This window comes from Eleginops maclovinus, chromosome 11 (genome assembly GCF_036324505.1).
Source record: "Eleginops maclovinus isolate JMC-PN-2008 ecotype Puerto Natales chromosome 11, JC_Emac_rtc_rv5, whole genome shotgun sequence".
Classification (NCBI taxonomy): domain Eukaryota; kingdom Metazoa; phylum Chordata; class Actinopteri; order Perciformes; family Eleginopidae; genus Eleginops; species Eleginops maclovinus.
This window is the reverse complement of record NC_086359.1, coordinates 9,222,052-9,242,836: the sequence shown is the minus strand read 5'-3', so window position 1 is coordinate 9,242,836 and position 20,785 is coordinate 9,222,052. Positions and strand designations below refer to the sequence as shown.

Below are 20,785 nucleotides of genomic sequence, written 5' to 3'. Positions count from 1 at the left end.
GTCAGATATGCAGATTTCCCAAAATGATGAACTAATACTGTAAACACATTTTTCCTTAATTCAGTATACAAGATATTTAAAATTGTCTCCTAAAAAAATATGAATAAAGCTTTTTTTGCTAAATATTGTTTATCAGGAGTGAATACCTATCAATTTTTGGCTGTGAAACATGTATTTCTAAAGATGTATTCAAAAGTTTTTTTGTCTCCCAGCTTTGAGGGGGTTAAAACTTCCAACAAGCTAAAACATTTTAAACTAAACCATTAATAACCCTGTGGTTAAATTTCGCAGAAAACCATCATGCACTCTGTAATCAATCCTAGCTTATAATCAATAAATCAAGTGTTGTGATACTATAAATGTGATGGCAAATCTAAGAATTTGGAAATGAAAACGGGCGTTGCTTATGACATATTATGGTGTTGGATACCTGATATGTTTAAAACATTATGCTAAAATGTAGGAAAATTATGTCTGCATCAACTGCAATTTGGCACCCCCCCCCCCCCCCCCCGCCCGTAATTTCTCCCCAGACGCTTTGAAAACAGTCGCTCCCTGCAGAGATGATCAAAGAAGCAGGGGATCCATCTTGACACAACACCTTCTCATCTCGCCTCTAAAGGCAGCTCCCATTGAATGGACAGATTAAAAAAAACATTGCTGCCATGTTAGATACAGGCCAGCACTCACACTCCATAATTATTAGCCTGATGATTGCACACGAGTGTTTTTGGCTGTTGCATCTGGCGGTGATGGGAGTTGTTGTATGTATCCACCCGCATTTTCCCGGCTGTCAAAAATTGCATTTTGAGAAAGCCGTACTCCTCTCATCAAGAGTCATAATTTACTTGTCAAAGCAGGAGTCCTCTCAGCGTGCGGGAGGCTCCCCGGGGTTATAATTGCGAGACGGTTTTTGCTTCTCCAGAAATGCCTTCAGTCAAGATGGAGCACAGGCCTGCTACTCTTTGTGTACTCTTTGCTTTTAAAAGTAGCCATTTACGCAGAAAATTGTAAAACATGGTTTAAAAAAAGAAAAGAGAAGATATTTGACTACCTTCTCTATACTTTCAACATCAACTTCTTGTCATCAGAGACTTTCAACGCTGATTACTTTGGTGCTCAGAGAGCCGTCTCTACACTGACACAACGTCCCCATCTGGTGGAGGGAATATGGAAGTCTCCACAGAGAGTCGAGGTCAGCTTTGAGATCTTGCAGCCAGAATTGTATATGATTTTTTTTTTTTAAGTAATGAATATTTATATGAATCGGTGAGAAATGAGGATGGTCATTCTCTAAGTATCATTTTGATGACTTTATTTTCCCCTTTTATACTCTCATTTCATACCAGAGGGAACTATCGTATTTTGTAATTTGTCAGATACTGTACTGTCATAATAAGATTTTACATAAAAACATATGCTTTTAAAACAGAAAGCTCAGTTTAAATAGCTTTATGGCCTTACAAAACACGGTGTCTAGGAGGGGAGATGTGTCACATGTACCAAAAGTGAAAAATCTTTAGACTTTTTTGTTGGGAAAAATTGCAAAATCATCACATATTACATCAAAAAAGCGAAGAAAAAAAACTAGACCACACATTTTGTTCGCAAATTTGGCCCAAATCATCAAACATCCCCTCTAAAATGTTATGAACTTTTACTCAAAATGCAGGTTTGGTATTGAAACGTTGGTGTACAGTAAATAAACAGCCTCAGTACTTCTTCCTTCACTTTATTCTAAATAATTCACATGAAACACTCAATGGTATTTTCAAACAGTCTCATCACAGTTATTTAAAGCCACCATATCCTCCATCTTCTCCAACAACCCCTCTATCCTGGCGTTGTTTTTCTTGCTGCTCAGCACATGATACCTGCCCTCACATTGCTCCACGAGCTTCATCAGCTCCCCGTTCCTCAGTATCAGCTGCTCTGCGCTCTCTCCTAACATTTCCCCCCAAGTGAACAACACCAGTGTGCGCTTCCAAATATCTTCCCCTAGCAAACCCATGTGCTCCTCCACTGCTCTGCTGTACTTCCGGGTGCAAGTGAGGAAGGCCGGCATGAGCAGGAGGACGATTTGAGGTCCGGGGGGACACCAGGAGGCGCTGTCCAGGATGCTTTTTCTTTGCGTTACATTGGTTGGATCCGGTCCGTCTCGCCACTTCAGACCTAGGGGTTCTGCGACGGCAAGTCCACGTCCGGCTATCTGACCTCTCCAGGACCTGAATGTCGCCAAGTCACCAAGTGTGGTTTCTTCTCCACACAGGATAGAGACGCCAGCTGGGGAACGAGACGACCAGGACTCCCCTAGCACTACCACCCTCAGATCTTTTGAGCGTCTGTGACCCTGACTTGGAGATAAAAACTGTAAATCTTGAGCAACATTTGCCCTTTCCAGATCCCCTTTGCCTTTATTTTCCTTCATCTCTCCTGCTTTATCTATCATCCCTTCCTTTTCCTCAGTCGTCTCTATCTCTTCCAGTATTTCAAGGTGACAGTTACTCCTCTGATCCTCCCTTTCCTTGCCTCCTTTATCTGACTCTCTTCCTCTTTCCCTTCTCTCGCTGACCTCTCGGTACATTAAATGCAAGTCATCTTCGGAGCTCTCAATCCCATCTGTCCCATCGAAGCAATCCTTGTCACAATATTCCCCATTCTCTCTTCTGCACAACCCTTCCTCTCGTTCTTTGAGGTTCTGTTCCCATTTTCCCAGCTTCTTAAGTGACGCCTTCAAAGTTCTCTCTTTGCTGTGAAGTTCTTCCTTCAGCAGAGCCAGCTCCTTCCGCATCTCATCCAGCTGCTGCGTGGTGGAGTTTACAGTCTCGTTTTGCACCTGCAACTCCGACTTCCAGTTGAGCAACCCCTGCTCTTCGTTTCTTAAGTAGTACTCCTTGTCTTTCAGCTCCTTCCCATGATCTTTCATCCCTTTCACCTTCTCCTGGAGATCATGACCGTGAAAGTTCAGCTCTTTCTGTTTGCCTTCCAGAGCTCGAAGCAAGATGTCCAGCTCCCTTTCCTTTTTCTGGATATCATGCTCGTATCTATCTTTTTCCTCTTTTTCTTTTTCTACACTTGCTTCCTTCTTACTAAGTTCTTCCTCCTTACTTTCTAACTCTTTCACTTTTTCAGCAAGCCTTTCCTCTTTCGCATCAAGTTCATATCCTCTTTTCCTCAACTCGTCTTCACTTCTCCTCAGAGCCTGTTCCCTTTCCTCTACTTCTTTTTCTCTTTTCAAGAAATCCTCATCCTTCATTTTCAGCCCTCTTTCTTTCTCGACACAGTCCCTCATTTCTTTCATCTGTCTCTCTGCCTCCCCTCCCATCCTTTCTATCTCTACTTGCAGGTTGCCATTTGCCTCCCTCAACCCCTTGACTTCCAGATCTCTGTTTTTAACAATTTCTTCTTCTATGCTCTTCACCTGCTCTTCATATCCTTCGAGATGTTTTCTAACTTCCTCCTCGTGTTTTATTTTGAGGTTGTCTATGTCTTTCCTCAGCTTCTCGTTTTCCTCCTGCAGCTCCTCGAACCTCCCCCGACTTTCCTCATATTTCCCTGCGACTTCCTCTGAGCGACTTATAGCGTAATCCCTCTCCTTCGCTATACTTTCTACACTCTCGTTTCTTCTCGCAATCTCCTTTTCATACCCCTGAATCATGCTTGTCATCTCCTTCTCCATCTTGGCGGTGAGCTCCTTCAGCTCTGACTTTGTCTGCTCGATAAGTGACTTCAGTTTGATGATTTCCGTCTCGTTTTCTCTGTCTCTCTGTGTCAGTTCTTCATCTTTCTCCTGAAGTTTTCCCATCGTTTCAGCTTCGTTTTTCCGCTCCTGCTCTGCATGACACTGCTGTATCTCAATGATACTAGAGGCTTGGTTTTGGTTGATTTCTTTCAGCTCTTCCATTTCTTTTAAGTACTTGGCACATATCTTTTTTTCCTCATTAATTTCTTTTCCTTCTCTGACAGAAGACATTGGGCTTGTGCTATTTCATCAGTTTTCTTGTCGATGATTTCTGTCAGTCGGTTCAATTCATTCTCCGCTTTCTCGTCCCTCTTCCTCTGCTCTTCCTTCCATCTTGCCTCTTTGGAATCGACCTGCTGTTTAAAACGTTCAATCTCAGTTTCCTTTTCCTTCAGTTTGTTCTCCACGTCATTAAGAAGCTGGAGTTTCGTCTCCTCCATCTCTCGTTCTCTGTCTTGCAGTCGCTGCTCTGCCTCTTTCTTCTGACTCAGAATAATCTCTCCTCTCTGTTCGTCTTTTTTCTGCAGGATTTCGTCAATGTCCTTCATATGCTGATTCAACTTTTCTATCGTCCTCTTTTTTTCCTGGAGTTCTTGCTCCATCTGTTTCTGGTGATTTAAATGATCTTTCTCTCTGTCCTCTTGTTTCTGCTGCCATTGTTGCTCCAGGTCTTTTAAATGTTCTTTGATCCCTTCTGTTTCCCTCTTTCCTTCCTCCAGTTTCTGTTCCATTTCTTGCTTGTAATTGAAATGGTTCTCTTCCTTTTCTTGCAGCTTTTCCTTCATTTCTTTGACAACCAGTGTGATATCCCCTATCTCCTTTTGTTTTTCCTCCAGTCTTTGCTCCATCTCTTTCCTTTCCTGGTCACTTTGTTGCATTTTCTCTTTGGTTTCATTCATGTGATGAAGTTTTAACTCTTCCACTAGTCCGTCGTTCTCTTGCATTTGTTGCCGAATATATTTCTCATGATTTTCAATCATCGCTTTCTTCTCTTTTCCATTTTCTAACACCATCTCTTCTGTTTTGGTGGAAAACTGTTGCTCCAGCTCTCTTATCTCTCTTTGTCTTTCCTGCAATTGTTTCTCAATCTCTTCTGCAAACTGTTGTTTCAACTCCTTCATCTCTGTGTGTCTTTCTTGCTCCATAATACTGATTTTATCACTGTACTTTAGTGTGAGCCTTTCCACTTCTTCTTTCTTCTCTTTCACTTTTCTTTCCACTTCCTCCTTGTGTTCAGCCCTTGTCGTCTCCATCAGTTGTTCCATTTCCTTCATTTGTCTTGCCATTCCTTCCTCATGCTGCATTTGTATCACTTCTACCTCTTTTTCTCTCTCTTGCCTCATCATCGCCATGTCTTTTTGGTAAGTAAGATGAATCATTTCCTTCTCGTTTCCATATTGTAGTATTTTTGTTTCAATTTGTTCTAAAAACTTTTGCTCAGTCTCTGCTATCTCTCTCTTTTTTGCCTGCATCTTTTCCTCTGTTCCCTTTGAATACTGCTCTTTCAGCTCTGCAATCTTACTTTGTTTCTCTTCCTGCATGTCCTTTATCACTCTGTCATGCTGTTGTTTGACCCTTTCCATATTTTCTGCATTGTTTTTCAACCTCTGATCAACTTCTTCTTGGTGTTGAGCTTTCATTGCCTCCATCATTTGTTCTATTTCACATATTGTTCTGGCAATCGCTTCCTGATGCTGCTGTTTTATTTCTTGTATCTCTGTCTCTTTCTCACTGACTTTTCTCTCCATGTCTTTCTCGTGTTGTGATTTCATTTCTTCAGCTGTCCGTTCTGTTTCTTTTTCACAGTGCTTGAAATGATTGAGAATTTCCTGCTTTTCCTCTGAAGCTTTCATTCTCAGTTCTTCCTGCTCTTTGTCTTTTATTTCCATCTCTTGTTTGAGTCTTTCTTCCATCTCTGCCATGTCTTTCTTCTTTTCCTGTTCTTTCCTTTTGAGAATAACCTCATGGTGTCTTTTAGTATTGTCCATTTCTGCTTTTAGAGAAGCCACTTTTTCCATCCACTCTGCTGTCTCTTTCTTCTGCAGCTCTATGTTTTCTTTCAACTTCTCCACCTCATTCTTCCATTCTTGCTCCTTCACTTTAATGCTATCTTCCCACTGTTTTCTCTCATGTTCATTTTCTACAGTGGCGCGCTCAAGGTCGAGCATCTTCTGCTGCTGCTCATCAATTCTTTCTGTCAGCTCCTCGATCTCTCTTTCTTTTAGCTCCACTTTGAGTACGGCCTTTTCCCTTTCCCCTTGACTCTGGTTTAGTGCTCCGCGGATTCTCGCATTTTCTATGCTCAGGTCTTGAATTTCTTTCTCCTTATCCTCTGTCAGCCATCGCATCCTCTCCTCTAGATCCCCGATATCATTCTTCCTTTCGCACATCCTCCTGTCCTCTTCCTCCTCCTCTTCCCTCAGAACGCCGGCCTTTCCGGGCGATTTCACCTTTTTCTTCCAGTCAAAAGACCACCTGAGTCTTTTCATCTCCCGCTCTCTCATATTTTTCAACTCCTCCTCCTGACGAAGCATTTTATCTCCCATCTCCTTCAGGTGCCGGTTGAACTTCTCGTTCCTTTGCCGGCTCAGATCCCGGACGTCTTGCACCAGGCTGGAAAAAGCTTCACATCTGTTCATCGCGGCCATCTTTTCCACCTTCTGCAGAAGCTCCGTCACTTTACTGGAGTCTCCATTTCCTTTCCCTCCTCCATTTACGCTGCTGACAACATGGTACCTGCCCCGGCACTTCTCCAGGAGCCACTGGAGGTCCCTGCCTCCAGCCTGGATGTGCTGCTCGATATCCACCCCCTCCCGAAGCTGATCCCCGTGTGTGAACAGCAGTATTGTATGTCTCCATACACCCTCACCTAAAAGCTCCAGATGTTCCTTCACATGTGCTGCCTTCACTAGTGTATCCACCCTGAGAGTCAGCAGGAGAGCGTGAGGCCCTGGAGGACAGAGGGCCACACTACTGACAATCTCCCTCTTCACTCTTTCAGGTGTGGCCCCCGCTACGCCTCCCTCCCAGCCTGGAGTGTCCACCACCGTCACCAGCCGCATGGCCACCTCCGCTTGCTGACGGATGCACTCCTCTGTTACAACCCCGCCTTGAAAGAAGTCCATGTTCCCCAGGATGGTGTTCCCGGCGAAGCTCTTTCCTGTTTCACGCTCGCCCAGGAGAACCAGCCTGACCTCGGGTAAACGTCTCGGAGCCTTGGAGAACGAGTGGTGGGCGTCCAGATCTGAACCCTGAGGACCATCATCTGGAAGGGAGAGAGGTAAACAAGTTTGTGTTATTATTTTGTTCTAAGGCAAAGTTGATGTTAAAGCTAAATTACTGTTTTTTTAGCCAATACACCAGATACACATCAGAAAGCCAACAAACATACAGCCACTGCGGGCGGAGCATTACTATATTAGACCAAACTACTTTTATCTGCGGTGTGACACAGTAATGCTATTTTGAGGAGTGATTGAAGACACCTTCCCTCTGCATGTGGATTTGACACTTTAGGTGACATTTTTCACATACACCTAGTCATATTTTTTAGTGTAGCTTAAAGTATTCACTTATAGTTTCCAATAGGTTTTCTGTGCCTGATTGTGATAGGGTTTCATGTAGTTGAAAGGACTTGAATTTTACAAACTGAACCAACTGAAGAACTTACTCGTTAGAGCTGCTTTGATAGTCCCTCTCTGCATCTGCACCTCCATCTGCCTCTGTTTCTTCCTCCTCTCCCTCGCTCTCCTCTTCCCGTCAGCTTCCAGACCCACCAGGACTGTATTATCCATTTCCAAATGACTGCTTCCAACCTTCTTCCTCGCCACCATCTCCTCCAGCTTCCTTATTAGTTCTTTCACCTGAGTCCCATCTCCTTTGCTCCGGTTATTCACAACATGATACCTGTTCCTGCACTTCTGGAGGAGCCGCTGCAGCGCCGGGCCGCTCGTCATGATTCGCTGCTCCATGGAAACCAAACCTAGTTCATCCCCTCTGGTGAATAACAACATGGTGTGCTCCCAAACTCCTTTTCCCAGCAGCTCTAGATGCTCCTCTATCTCCCTGATATAGTCCTCTGTAACCGAGGCGCAGGATCGCACCACCAGGAACACAGCATGTGGTCCAGGCGGGCAAAGCGAGACACTTCTTAAAGTCTCTCTCCTCACCCAGTTTGGGGTGCTGTTGAGTGGGTAATACCACTCCCACCCCGGGGTGTCCACCACTGTGACTTTCCTCCCCGCCACATCAGCTCGCCTTTTCACACACTCCTCCGTCGGCTTCCCGCTCTCGAAACCACCCGCAATTCCTAGGATGGTGTTGCCCGCCGCGCTTTTCCCAGCTCCTTTCCTGCCCAGTAGGACCAGTCTGAGCTCTGGGAGAGCCGGTGGGGCGCTGTGGGAGGCAGAAGGGGGTTGTGAGTCCATGGCGTCCAGCAGACTCTCATCTGTGAAGAAAGGCAGAAGTACTTCCTCAGTGCTTCGTACCGGGTAAGCTGAAAGACACAAAACACAGAAGTAGGTAGAAGGAGTCATCTGCTTTGCTCCACTTCTAAAGCTGCATTTTAAGCAATATTTTAAATATATTTCTTCTGTATTTGCTTTAAGGAAGAAAACTTGTTTTATTTACTTGACACTAAGGAGCCTGTATACAACATAAAAACAGTAAAACAAGGTATATTTAAAAGGTAAGCAAAGAATCTAAGAGCTCTGACAAACTCACCACCGTTCGTGACGATGACTGGGCTAAAGCTCTCATTTGTCGTGTCCATCACCTCTCCGTCCTCTCTCTTCCTCTTCCTCTTTATAGTTCCTGTGTGTCTGTTACAGGAAGAGTTTACTCGCCATGATTGTGAAAGAAAACCCTTCGTAGTGAATTTCAAAATGACGATTCGTGCCACACAAACTGAACACAGAAAGCGGAACGCTTGTCATGTCACCTGCCACAGTTTGGTTTTCTGACATGCTGTCATTCAAGACGACAGGAAGTGAAACGATGGCAGGGTGAGTTTCTTTGACACAGTAACGTGCACATGTTTGTAAAACACACACACATGCATGCTGCACAGAGCTCCAAAGATTCACTCATGCACATACAGAGCGTTTACATGCATGATGACACACGTATGCAGACTTTATGTCGAAAGCTTCAGAGCATGTGTACCGATGCTGCCTGTGGTGAACATGTGTCACTTCTGTTTCCTTTACCCACAAGCTCATTGACACTGAGCTGCCTTGTGGTAAAGAGTTCCTGCCTTTTGAAAAGTACATGAAAGTGCAATGTTGGCAGACAAAGGCTTCATACTAAGTGCACCTATGATTGTTGGCTGAATCTCAATTTGTCAAAGTGCCAAACATCAAAATGTCACCTTTGTTGTTGGAAGGAACAGCAACGAATGATGAGGAGCATCTTTCATCAAGTTTATTTTAAATATACCGTGTGTTCCTCAATTGACTCAATCTTTCATTTTAGAATAAAGTCAGCCACCAGTTATAATTCTGCTGCAACTATCACTTCCCTGTTGAGAGGAAGTTTAGAAGTGCCGTCTTAACCTTGAGAACATAAATGAAATATTTTAAAATAAGCTTACATCTGCTAAACAAAAACTACATTATAATATTTCATAAACCATAACGAAGGCTAAACTAGGGGTTTTATAAAGGAGCTATGCCCATTTGCAAAATTGAAGTTTGTTATGTCATCAAGAATAGAGTCTGTAACGGCACCGAAGACAATGTATTGGGAAATGTTTTCTTGGTGAATGCTGCCATAGAATAATAAAGATATAGGAAGAAAAAAAAACTGACTTTTTCCCTAAAATTCTGCCTTTTTTCCAAAAAGTTAAAATTGTTGGTCCATATGGTGCGGCTTCAAACCTGACATTTGCAAGTTTGGAAAAGTGCAACACAAATCTTTTTATCCTCTCTAAGTATAAAGGACTAACACCTAAATCCACACTGGTGCAAAAATAACACCAGTGATTGATGAATTTCTAAGCGTGATGCATTTACTTCCTAACAGTCGTCGCATTGTATGAAGGGCCAGTATCCTCTCAGCATGCTTGCCTGCTGTCACTTGGATGTGTTGCGTTCGCTGGCCGCATACATGGTACAACATGTTCGTCGCCAGTCAGTCCTTTAAAAAACACATATTGTATCACACTCGTTATGATTCACCCTTTCCTTCAGCTCCAGTCAGGGTTAATAAAAACAAACCATGTTGTTGGAAAGGCCTGAGTCAGCCATATTGATTTGTCGCCATAACCCGAGTGGAGTTTGTTTTGAGGTCTGTAAAGTGTTCGGTGAATACAGCTATGATGGATGCCTTTTCATTACAGTGCTGCCTTTTTGTAAATGTCAAATGAATTATGTTTTATTGGACTCACAGCGGCAAAACCACTTCCCTCCAAATGACGCTTGCATCTAAATAACTCCAAACTATAAATAAAAAAACTGCCACAAAATAATTCCACCACAGCAACACTTAATCTCAAGGTTGTTCTTTTTAAATGCAACATGTAGATTTGCATTGGCTGATTAGTTTTCCCATGAAATAAATCAGAATAATATGTTTTGGAAACACAGAATCATACAGTACAGCTCCCTCTCTTATTATTCTGCCAAAAAATAAGAAGCTGCTTGCCTCTTTCTGCTTTTAGATGGAAATTAAGCTATATTTAATGTTAATGTTTTGGATTGTACTTATGGAAATTCTTCCTCATGGTGGCAGCATATGATTAAATGAATGAATGAAAAAGAACATGTTGTGCACACGAAAAGTGGTGATTGAGTTCTTCCTCTTTACTGCGCTTCAACAAAGTAGGGGGGCCAGTATGGAAAAGAAAACTGCTCAAGAAGTAGCATTAAAAGTCGTCATGATGGTAAAGATGTACAGATGTGTACACATTATATATACAGTAAATGTCCTTTATTAACCAGGTAAAAGTCTAACAGAGGGTAGAATACAACTCTTGCACCAGTCCGGATAATATGCAATAAGGTTATTATGAATAAAACAGGTATCATTTTAAAACAATAAAGTCATTTTCTTGCTTTTGGTTTAAAGTGAAATGTCGCAAAGAATTCACACGCTGCTGTTCATTAGTTTGGTAAATGTATATATAAGATTGTTTTCTAAAAAAAACCCGAATACCTTTCTCTTCCCCGGTGTTTGCTTGAGGACAGAGTCAAAGTGTGGGTAAGACCGAGAGGGGCACGACATACAACAAAGGTCTTATTGGCGTTAATAATCGGCTCACAAATAGCTCCACAAATAATATTGGGTAACTTTTTAAGTGATGTCGCAATCCCATTTTGGTGCCACTTCAGTCGTTCTAAAACTGACCAGTGCAATATTCCTGTCTTTCATCACAAGTCAGGCACAAGTCAAGTCAACAGGAACTTATAAGTAAAAGTAGCATATCGGGAATCACCAACTGAACTAAAACCTCAATAAAGAGGCCACAACCTATGCCCTCTTTATTTAGAGCTGAGGCTAAAACCCCAAAAACTGAGGAACTATCTGTGGAGCAGTTGGAGTATCACACCTGTGTAAAGAGAACACAAACCAACACTTTTAATAAAAGCATCTAAATATGCCACCACAAACCATCAAAAGAGTGGATTCCTCAGCACAAGACCACACCCTAATCTAGACACAAGGGGGGACAAAATAACCCCCCCCCCCCCGAAAAGGCTGCAGATCTCAAACATCAGAGACCTTATCTGTGTGAGCTCCATCCAGCTGTGGGTTGGGCAGCGATGGTGGACTCCACATCCTGCTCGTAAATTTGGCTGTCCAGTTACACCCACAACTACACTGCTGGCATAGTCTTACACACACACACACACACACACACACACACACACACACACACACACACACACACACACACACACACACACACACACACACTCATGGATGACTCTTCCTCTCCCCTGTAGGGTATTTAAGCAGAAGTGTCCTAAGACGGAGCAGCAGCAGCGGATCGACTCCATCCAACAGCAGCTTGTCTCTCCAACTTCATCCGAGGTGCGTCCACTTTGCATTTAAACCTTCTTTATGTTTACAAAAGTTGCTGTAATGCTTCTGTTTCATTGCCCCGACATTCCTCCACTGCATGGTATCTGTTTTTGTTTATAACTTCCAGATGTGAGTTGTTGTGCAATCTTTCAAACATGCTCTGGAAAACTCAAACTAAGCCTTTCGTGCATCTTTAGGATGAATATCATACTTAATGCATTTTTCTGTTAGTTAGATTTAATGTCTAGTTTACATCCAAAGGAGTAGGAGTAACTGTACCAGTGTGATTACCTGCGTTTTAAACAATAGTTACTGTAGAAGTAACAAACAATAGAACGAAAAGCTGTGATTCCTTCATTGTTTTCAGGTTTTTAGACCGTTAAAATGCATGTTGTTTTGTCTGTAGCATGTCTAAAATGCTTGCAACACTCGGGCCGTTTTTTCCAGGTAAAGTATGGAGAGTTTTATGGCAAATAAAAAGCCTCCCCGAGCATTAAAGGTCTCGCCTCTGCTGGTTAACATGCAGAGCTTTCTCCTGTGTCAGCATTTGCCAAAGTTGTGTTAAAAGTCTGTTTGCAGAAAAGTAACAAGTGTCTCAGAACTGGGAACGGTTTAGGTCAGCAATATGCAGAGGTGGGAAGAAACTGTATGCGTTTACTTAAACCCTGAAATTAAGAACCGTTAATACTTTGCACTATTACCATTGTATGCCACTCAAACTTCTGTTCAAGATTTCATCATTTGAAAAGTTCCTTTATGCAGAACTGATACTATACTAGCAAAACACTTTGAAGTTCTTCCAGCAATGCCCATGAAGAATAAGTATGACTTTATTTAACATGAATCTTGTCGGGTGTATAAGTATGGCTTCAAATCAACAAATAAGAAAGTAGAAATGCAAAAATGTAAGAAATACTCAAACAAAAGTCAAAATGATGCCTTCAAATTCCTCTTTTATCAAGTAACATTTATTTATTCAGCTGGTCTGAAGTAGAGACCGTTCTAAATACTTTTCATGAAGTTAGGTTGTAGAGTCGGTGGTTCCTAACCTAGGAAACCCCTTAAAATGATCCCAAGATAAAGAGTGGTAGTGCTGAGATGAGCAATTAAATAACATTACATAAATTAGCATTTGTTCCTGTGTAATATTCAAAAGTGTTGCCTCGCTGTGCCTCAAACTGTTAAGTGAACCCTCTGACATGTTTCAGGTGTTTATGTGCTAATGGTTATTTTAACTCAAAACGTGTCCTCAACTGCAGGCTGCTTTTATTTTTGTAACTCTTTTTATGGGGTGTTTTAAAATACAAAAATGGTGCTTAACTACTACAAGTAATTAGTTGTGATTTACTTTCAACCAATGAGCTGCCGCCTGTCTGTCTGCCCACCTGTCCCTGTGCCAGTCTGCAGAAGGTAGGCACGTCTCTCTGAGGTGGAACAGAGCTTTCTCTGTCTCTAATGGTGACTCATGCAGTCTCTCCTGGTCCAGCACACGCCCACATTATGCAACAGTGAGCCTCTTTCTCAGGCAGGTGTTTGTACCATAAACCTTACGCACTGTACACCCAGCGAGCACCTCATGAAAACACCTTTTGTGTATTTGAGTGTTAAATCAGCCTTCCCACATGGTTACATAATCGTCATGGCAGTGCCTTCCTGCTGGGTGTCGTATGTAGACCCCGTGTGGGTTTATGTCACTTTAGTTCTGCTTTAGGATTATATGAGTCATCCCGAGTACACTGAGAGTCTTTGTTTACAGCAGTTGAATGTGTTTGAACCGGATTTTCAGATTCTGTTCATTGCATGCACTACAGACGAGGTGGCCGAGTGGTTAAGGCGATGGACTGCTAATCCATTGTGCTCTGCACGCGTGGGTTCGAATCCCATCCTCGTCGATATTTGTTTAGTCAGTAGGGGAAGGTCACTGGTTCAAGTGCTACTGAGGTGTCCCTGAGCAAGGCACCGTCTCTTTAATGCTTTAATGTACATATGGCAGCCCACTGCTCCTAACACTAGGATGGGTCAAAGAATGTACATTTCTAAGGGTTCCTTCTTGAGTTTACCGTTAATACAAAGAGATAGTTTGGGCCCCTTTAACAAAGTCTTCCTTTATTATCGTCACTACTTGTATTGCACACAAATAAAAAATGTTGTGTGTTTTTAATCATTATTACATAATCACTTATCACTTATAATCACATAAACACTCATTATGGGTCATTTATGTGTTTCTCAACAGGTCTGTGCAATGTAAGACCATTTTCAAAGCCTTGTTTTGTCCATTTAAATAAATTCAGCTTTTTATCCTAAACATTTACCACCAGTAAAAACTCAACTCAATGATCAACAATTATTTTTATTTAAAAACGATTAACTCTGCTGTTGGTTGGACTAAATTGGACTGCACGCAATACTCTGTACTAGTCTCAGGGGGTATTTATATTGTGTTTTTCATAAGCACATGATTTCACCCAGAGGAAACCACAGTCAGTTTCTCTGTGGTTTCCCTCCGTGATCACGAGGTGAAAATAAAACACTAACAGTGTCTTTGTTTACCAGCATCTTCAGGGTGTGGATTGACCGTAAACTTCCCCCAACCCAACAAACAAACACATGGAAACCACATGTGGTATAAAAGTATTCATACTGTTCATTACTCACACACTTTAATTATTTTATACACTGCTTTTTCCAATTTGTATAAATGATTTCATTTTGGAACAAAGGGATAATGACACACACACACACACACAAACACACACACACACACACACACAGGAATGTTGTTAATCTACAGATGTGAAGCAGATGGGTTTGAAAATGTCTTCATGCAGGAATGAACGGAGCTCGATGATAAGAGTCTTCAGAGTAAAACATTTTGTGTTTTCAATCTTTTCAGATCATCCACCCTGAGCTACCGCCAACATGTCTGATCAAGGCGCCACCCCGACCCCCACTCCCGCCCCCCCTCCTCCCACGGGACCCCGACCCAAGATGACAAACCGCGGACGCACTGCAGTTCCCATCTCAACCTCCAACACCGAGTCCAGCGAAATCCCCGAGTTTGAGCCCTTTGGTCTCCCGGGCCCCAGAGGATTCCCACCGCTGACTGGTGAGGGAGAACACTGTCAAACAAAAAAAAGGAGGGCTACTAATATTAAGTTTTATAAAGTTCAAATCATATTTTCCATTAAAAGGTATGTATAGTTAGGTAGGTCCAGCAGTGGCTCAGTCAGTAGGGGCTGGGAATCGTAGGGTCCCCGAACAGACTTGAAATATGGAAAGTGTACTGCTACTTGGAGTGGTCCCAGTTCACCTCCTAGGCCCTGCTGTGGTGCCCTTGAGCAAGGTACCGGACACCTCCAATCGCTTCTCTCCATTGCTCCCCGGGCGCTGCACAATAGCTGCCCACTGCTCCTAGTACTAGGATGGGTTAAATGCAGAGGACCAATGTCACTGTGTGTGCTCTGCTGTGTGCATGCATGTGACAAATAAAGAGGGCTTCATCCTCCGATTCTATTCTATTCTCTATTCTATGGGATTGTTAGTATTTATATAGTTAGTAAGTATTGAAGGAGATGTCACTTCCTGGTTTGAGAAGAGTTTCCCGACACTGATGCAGTTTCCAGTAGTTTATACATGATTGACACATGAACGACGTCCAAGCAAGATGCACTCTAATCTCTTCATGCAGCTGTCGCACAAGATGACAGCCTACGAAAACAAATGAGCGGCTGTAAGAATAACTCAAATAATAATAACCCATCACTGAGTTTCTGATAAACTGCTGACACACTTACAGAGCACTGGTCTCCCCCACTGATTATCCAACTAGATTTTCAAGTTTTAATTTGTTGAGCAAATATCTGGTAGCATTTGATGTTTGGTGTAGTATTGTTTACAAGTTATCAAATGTTTCTTTAAGTTACACTAATAGAATACATTTAATATGGATGCTAATTTGAACTGTATTGATGACACAACATCTATATTGGCAGTACACAGTTTTTTACTTAAAGGGACATTGTTGCATAATGCCTAAAACATTTGCATCTGCTCCTTTCTATCTTAAGGATTTTATTTACTGAACTAAGTTAAAATTGAAAACAAGAACTGAAACATCATGTGTGTACAATACAAGTTTGGCATTTGTTGTGAGGCTCAAATCTTTTGAAATGTAATGACATCTGTTGAAAACCTTGCTCTCTTTTTTTCCCCCTTCTGTCCATTCAGACTATCTTGACATCTTGGACGTGGACATGAAGCGGCGGCCGGAGGAGAGCAACAAGCAGCAGCACCACACCATGTTGTACAACTCGGATTACCTCGTTGTGCGTCGAGGACAAGAGTTCGAGGTCAAGATCACCTTCAACCGTCCCTACAATCCTGCCTCAGACAAGTTCGCTGTGGAGTTTGTGATCGGTGAGAGCCCGTCTTCCAACTAATATCTTCCATCCTGCACTTTACAACTCTTTAGTCTGTATTAATGTCAAATCTCCCTGGTTCCTCCAGGCTCCAGCCCTCAGTTCAGCAAGGGCACCTACATCCCCGTGTTCCCCAACAAGGAGCGTCCGAGCCCCTGGGAAGGCCACATCACTAACACCGCCGACAACACGGTCACCATGGGCGTCACCGCTGCGGCTACCTGCTTCGTGGGGAAGTACCACATGTACGTTGCCGTGGTGACGCCCTTCGGTATCCGCAGGACCCGAAAGGACAGCAACCGCGACCTCTACATCCTCTTCAATCCCTGGGCCTCAGGTCGGTTTAAGGCGCCCAGAACTTTCTTTTTAAACCGCTTTATATATGCCAAAATAACCATGTTGACTTGTTGTGTTTATCCTCAGCTGATGCCGTGTTTCTGGATGATGAGAAAGAGAGGGAGGAGTGTGTGATGAATGAGATGGGGATCATCTACCACGGCGCCTTTGATGACGTCGCTGAGAGAAACTGGAACTATGGACAGGTAGAAGGAAAAACTAGAGCTTCAAAAGAGATTTTCCTAAATAACTTTCGCCTTGTTTTTTCTTTTCTTATAGTTTAACTATGGAGTCCTGGATGCCTGTCTGTACATCATGGACCAGTCCGACATGCCCATCACCAACAGAGGAGACCCCATCAGGGTGACCAGGAAGGCCTCTGCTATGGTGAGAAAATATTCATGGACATCCATTAAAGCACAGAGACATAATTTATGCAGTTAAGTGTTGCTTTAATAGATTCAGAACATTAATGTGCAGTAAAATATTCGATACACTGAAACAGCGAACAGAATTATTGATTTGATCTGTTCCTTTAATGAGACTGCACTTAAAGTGTGACACCTGCTGGAAATATGATGAGCTGTGATCTACATTTTTGGGGTTTTCTCACATAAAATGTTGATTTCTTTTTTTTCTGGAATACTTTTTCAGTAAAAAAGAATAATTCCAGATTACGTATAATTAGAAAAGAACTGTATTTGTTTATTCTATCCTTTATCTTCCCAAAGCCATATATCTAGGAATTGTACATGTGTTTTATACACTGATGAGGGTTGACTCTTGTAGTAATGAATTAAATAATACGAGTAGTAATTTCGTTGTCAAATGGTCTTTTTATGAATGTTAAAAATCAGCTCTCTGTCACACTCAGCTGAACTCTCGCGATGACGAAGGCGTCCTGGTGGGGAACTGGAGCGGCGACTACACCTACGGAGTGGCGCCCACTTCCTGGACCGGCAGCACTGACATCCTGCTCACCTACGCCAGCGCCAAGATGCCCGTCTGCTACGCTCAGTGCTGGGTCTACGCCGCCGTCTTCAACAGCTGTAAGAACCGGAGCCAAGTGCCAGAAATAAATGTTATACTTTTCCTTTCCAACCCCTTGCAAAAGCAATTGTGGGAGGATTTCATCCCTACCGTCTTTGAGATAAAGCATGCAGTCACATTTGATCAGCGTTCCTCTCTTCCGTTCTTGTCCATTCACTCCTCACTTTCCGTCTTTTCTTGTCCTTTAATGTTTTGCCTCCAGTCCTGCGCTGCCTGGGCATCCCGTCGCGGGTCGTCACCAACTTCTACTCCGCTCACGACAACGATGGAAACCTGAAGATGGACATCATCCTGGACGAGAACGGCAGAATCGACCGCAGTCGCACCAAAGACTCTATCTGGTATCATCCTCTACATAACTTAGCATTACACTGAGATATTGATTAAAAAGTAGCTTCAATGAGTGGTGAGATTTCAGTGACACTTGTAATGAATATTCATGGTCCACAGAGGATGAATCCTAAGAACTGACTTCCTGACTTTTACTTTTTCAAAGAATATATAAGTCTAATCGGCAGTTTGCTATGAAATCAATTAAGCACTTTCATGCTCCTCAGATGGTGAACCCTTTTTGATTTTGAACTCTCCAGACCTTCGATTGGGCAGACCAAACCTCAACATATTAAATGATGAAGTTAGCTGCAAACATTCAGGCTTCCTTAGAGGAACCTTTTAGATGTGAAGGCCTCTTTAGTACCACACTGGTTTTTATTAACAGAAGAGGACTTTCATTACATTGAAATGTTTTGATCAGGAACTACCACTGCTGGAATGAGTGCTACATGTCCAGACCCGACCTCCCGACTGGCTTTGGAGGCTGGCAGGTTGTGGATGCTACACCACAGGAGACCAGTGATGGTAAATACAAATATTAGTAACAGATGTATTGCTCTTAGAATTATTTACCAGATGCATTGCAGAAAATGAATCTCCTCCTCTCTTCTCTTTAAAGGCATGTACAGATGTGGCCCTGCTTCAGTCCAGGCCATCAAACACGGGCAGATTTGCTTCCCATTTGATGCTGCCTTTGTGTTTGCTGAGGTGAGCTTTTAAAAGGACATTATTTCAGTGTCACTTCCTGTAAAGAAAAGTGCGTTCTTTTTTTATAAATTGCATAAATTTAAGCTAGTGTTTTGTTCACCGACAGGTCAACAGCGATGTGGTGTTTTATTCCCGGAACAAAGATGGCACCATGGAGCCTGTCAGAGTGAACAGGACCCATATAGGCCGCATGGTTTTGACCAAAACTCCTGGAGACATGACCCGCCGCGAAATCACCGATCAGTACAAGTTCCCTGAAGGTCAGAGACTTCATCGAACACAAAGTGCAGCGTTTTAAAAGCCTCAGCTCCCGATTTAGACAACAAACGTTTATCTAAAATAAAAAGATTCTAAAATGAATCTTCCACAACCACTAAAACCCTGAAAGAGGCACACACATGAATCCTGGATGTCATAATGAAAACTGGAACACAGTGTGAGGCTGCATGTTTACCCTGATGTTTAGTCCATTGGTTTTTCATGCTGTGCAGAAATGACAGGTACCAGGTTAATTTGGGATCATGGTGGCTGTGTGTTTGCACAGTCGGCTTTGTTACGGCACCAGAAGAGCAGCCATGTACCCCGATGTGTCTGCCAGATTAAGGAAGGATTTAGGTTGTGGAAATACTTTGCGACCAAATTAGTTTTCTTTCAAGCAGAAAAAGTCCTGATGTCTCCAGAAAAAGCTACATTTGTGAGGAAAACCTAGTCACAAACACACTTTCAATCCTCCTATCCAGGCAGTACAGAGGAGCGGACCGTCCTGGAGAAGGCGGAGGAGTACGGCTGTAAACGCGATAAGTCCGAGCTTCCTGTGGCCGACGTGGACCTCATCCTGCCCACCCTGGAGATCAGCGTGGGCGACGACTTCGACATGAGCCTGGAGTTCGTAAACCGCAGCGACGAGCGTCGCACCTGTGGACATCTACATCAGCGGCAGCGTGGTTTTCTACACCGGAGTCACCAGCACCGAGTTCCTGTTCAGGAATCCCACCGTCACCATTGGCCCAAACAAAAGTGAGATGAGGAATATTTTAGCTGGATCATTTCTTTCCTCAGAAATCATAGATAGAAAGGTGTCAATGCAGAGGTAGCAGTGTTGTGTTTCTGCGCTCTCCAGGTGTGAAGGAGTCGGTGACAGTCGAGTCAAAGAACTACATGAAGCATCTGGTGGAACAGGCAAACATCAACTTCATCGCCACTGGGAAAGTCCAGGAGACCGGGCAGATCATCACCGCCATGAAAGTCGTCACCCTGCACAACCCCAAACTCATCGTCACGGTCTGAAACAATGCTTGCTTTTTTTCTGACTATACGTAAAACAAATCCGGTACAAATCCTGAATGCAAAAGTTATTCCTACAACTTTCTTTTTTGTTCAAATTACTTTTGCCAAACTCAAGTGGCTAATAAATTCAACAACTTGACTTAAAGTTCCTTTTTGCGTCATGTTTTCTGATGTTGTGTACCTTGTGATCTTCAGGTGTCGGAGGGCGGCAGAGTGAACGAGGAGATGACTGCGACTGTGGAGTTTACAAACCCCTTCTCCTACAGCCTGGAGGGCGTCTACATCCGCATGGAAGGACCCGGGATCATGCTGGCCAAGTCCAAATATTACAGGTGAGTTTAGCACAGCAAAAACAAGTAACCATGCAAAGCATAGAATATCTTGATTCAGCCCTTCTGACATTCAACCCTAATCCTGCCGGTTTCAGTCTGATCCAGGGACACACCTCCCTCTTCTGGACGGAGTATTTCACCCCGCAGAGGGCCGGCAGCAGCAGAGTGATCGCCTCTCTGGACTGCCCCGCTCTCAGGCAGGTGTACGGCCAGGCGTCTGTCACCGTGCAGACCTGAGGATCAGTGTAGGATCACTGACTGACATCATTCACTCTCACACAATATAAGCATAAAAGTAGTTGTGTATCTGTAGGTTTACAGCTTAGTCAATGTAGCTTCAGCATTTAGAAAAGCAAGTGCAGATATCTGTTATCTAGAAATACAGTTATTTTAGAAGTCTAATTTGTGTAAAGAAAAAGGCATATCAACACATTATGACAATTAAACTTTTTTCTGATAACCAAGGGTAAATTCAAAATGTACTTTTTTTGTGGATAAGAAAATACATTTGGGAAAAATCTGGGATTGCTTCTAAAGTGTCTTTTTTTTTCATT

At 43.0% G+C, this 20,785-nt stretch overlaps 2 protein-coding genes and 1 non-coding gene across 3 annotated transcripts; 2 read left to right on the top strand and 1 right to left on the bottom strand.

Moving 5' to 3' along the window:
- Positions 1 to 1,716: 1,716 nt before the first annotated feature.
- Positions 1,717 to 8,645, bottom strand: LOC134872781 (trichohyalin-like). Its single transcript, XM_063896215.1, is given in 4 exon segments — positions 1,717 to 3,951; positions 3,954 to 7,007; positions 7,413 to 8,237; positions 8,465 to 8,645. Coding segments are annotated over 4 exon segments (6,108 nt in total). The 5' UTR covers positions 8,514 to 8,645; the 3' UTR covers positions 1,717 to 1,771.
- LOC134872784 (coagulation factor XIII A chain-like) lies at positions 8,595 to 20,754 on the top strand. The gene is given in 17 exon segments (XM_063896218.1): positions 8,595 to 8,745; positions 11,686 to 11,773; positions 14,661 to 14,873; positions 15,995 to 16,183; positions 16,274 to 16,522; positions 16,609 to 16,727; positions 16,801 to 16,908; positions 17,396 to 17,570; positions 17,774 to 17,912; positions 18,326 to 18,429; positions 18,524 to 18,612; positions 18,719 to 18,872; positions 19,353 to 19,528; positions 19,530 to 19,629; positions 19,733 to 19,893; positions 20,095 to 20,231; positions 20,327 to 20,754. Coding segments are annotated over 15 exon segments (2,229 nt in total). The 5' UTR covers positions 8,595 to 8,745; positions 11,686 to 11,773; positions 14,661 to 14,686; the 3' UTR covers positions 20,469 to 20,754.
- On the top strand, positions 13,575 to 13,656 carry trnas-gcu (transfer RNA serine (anticodon GCU)). Its single transcript has one exon. It is a non-coding gene; the product is annotated as a tRNA-Ser (tRNA).
- Positions 20,755 to 20,785: the final 31 nt, after the last annotated feature.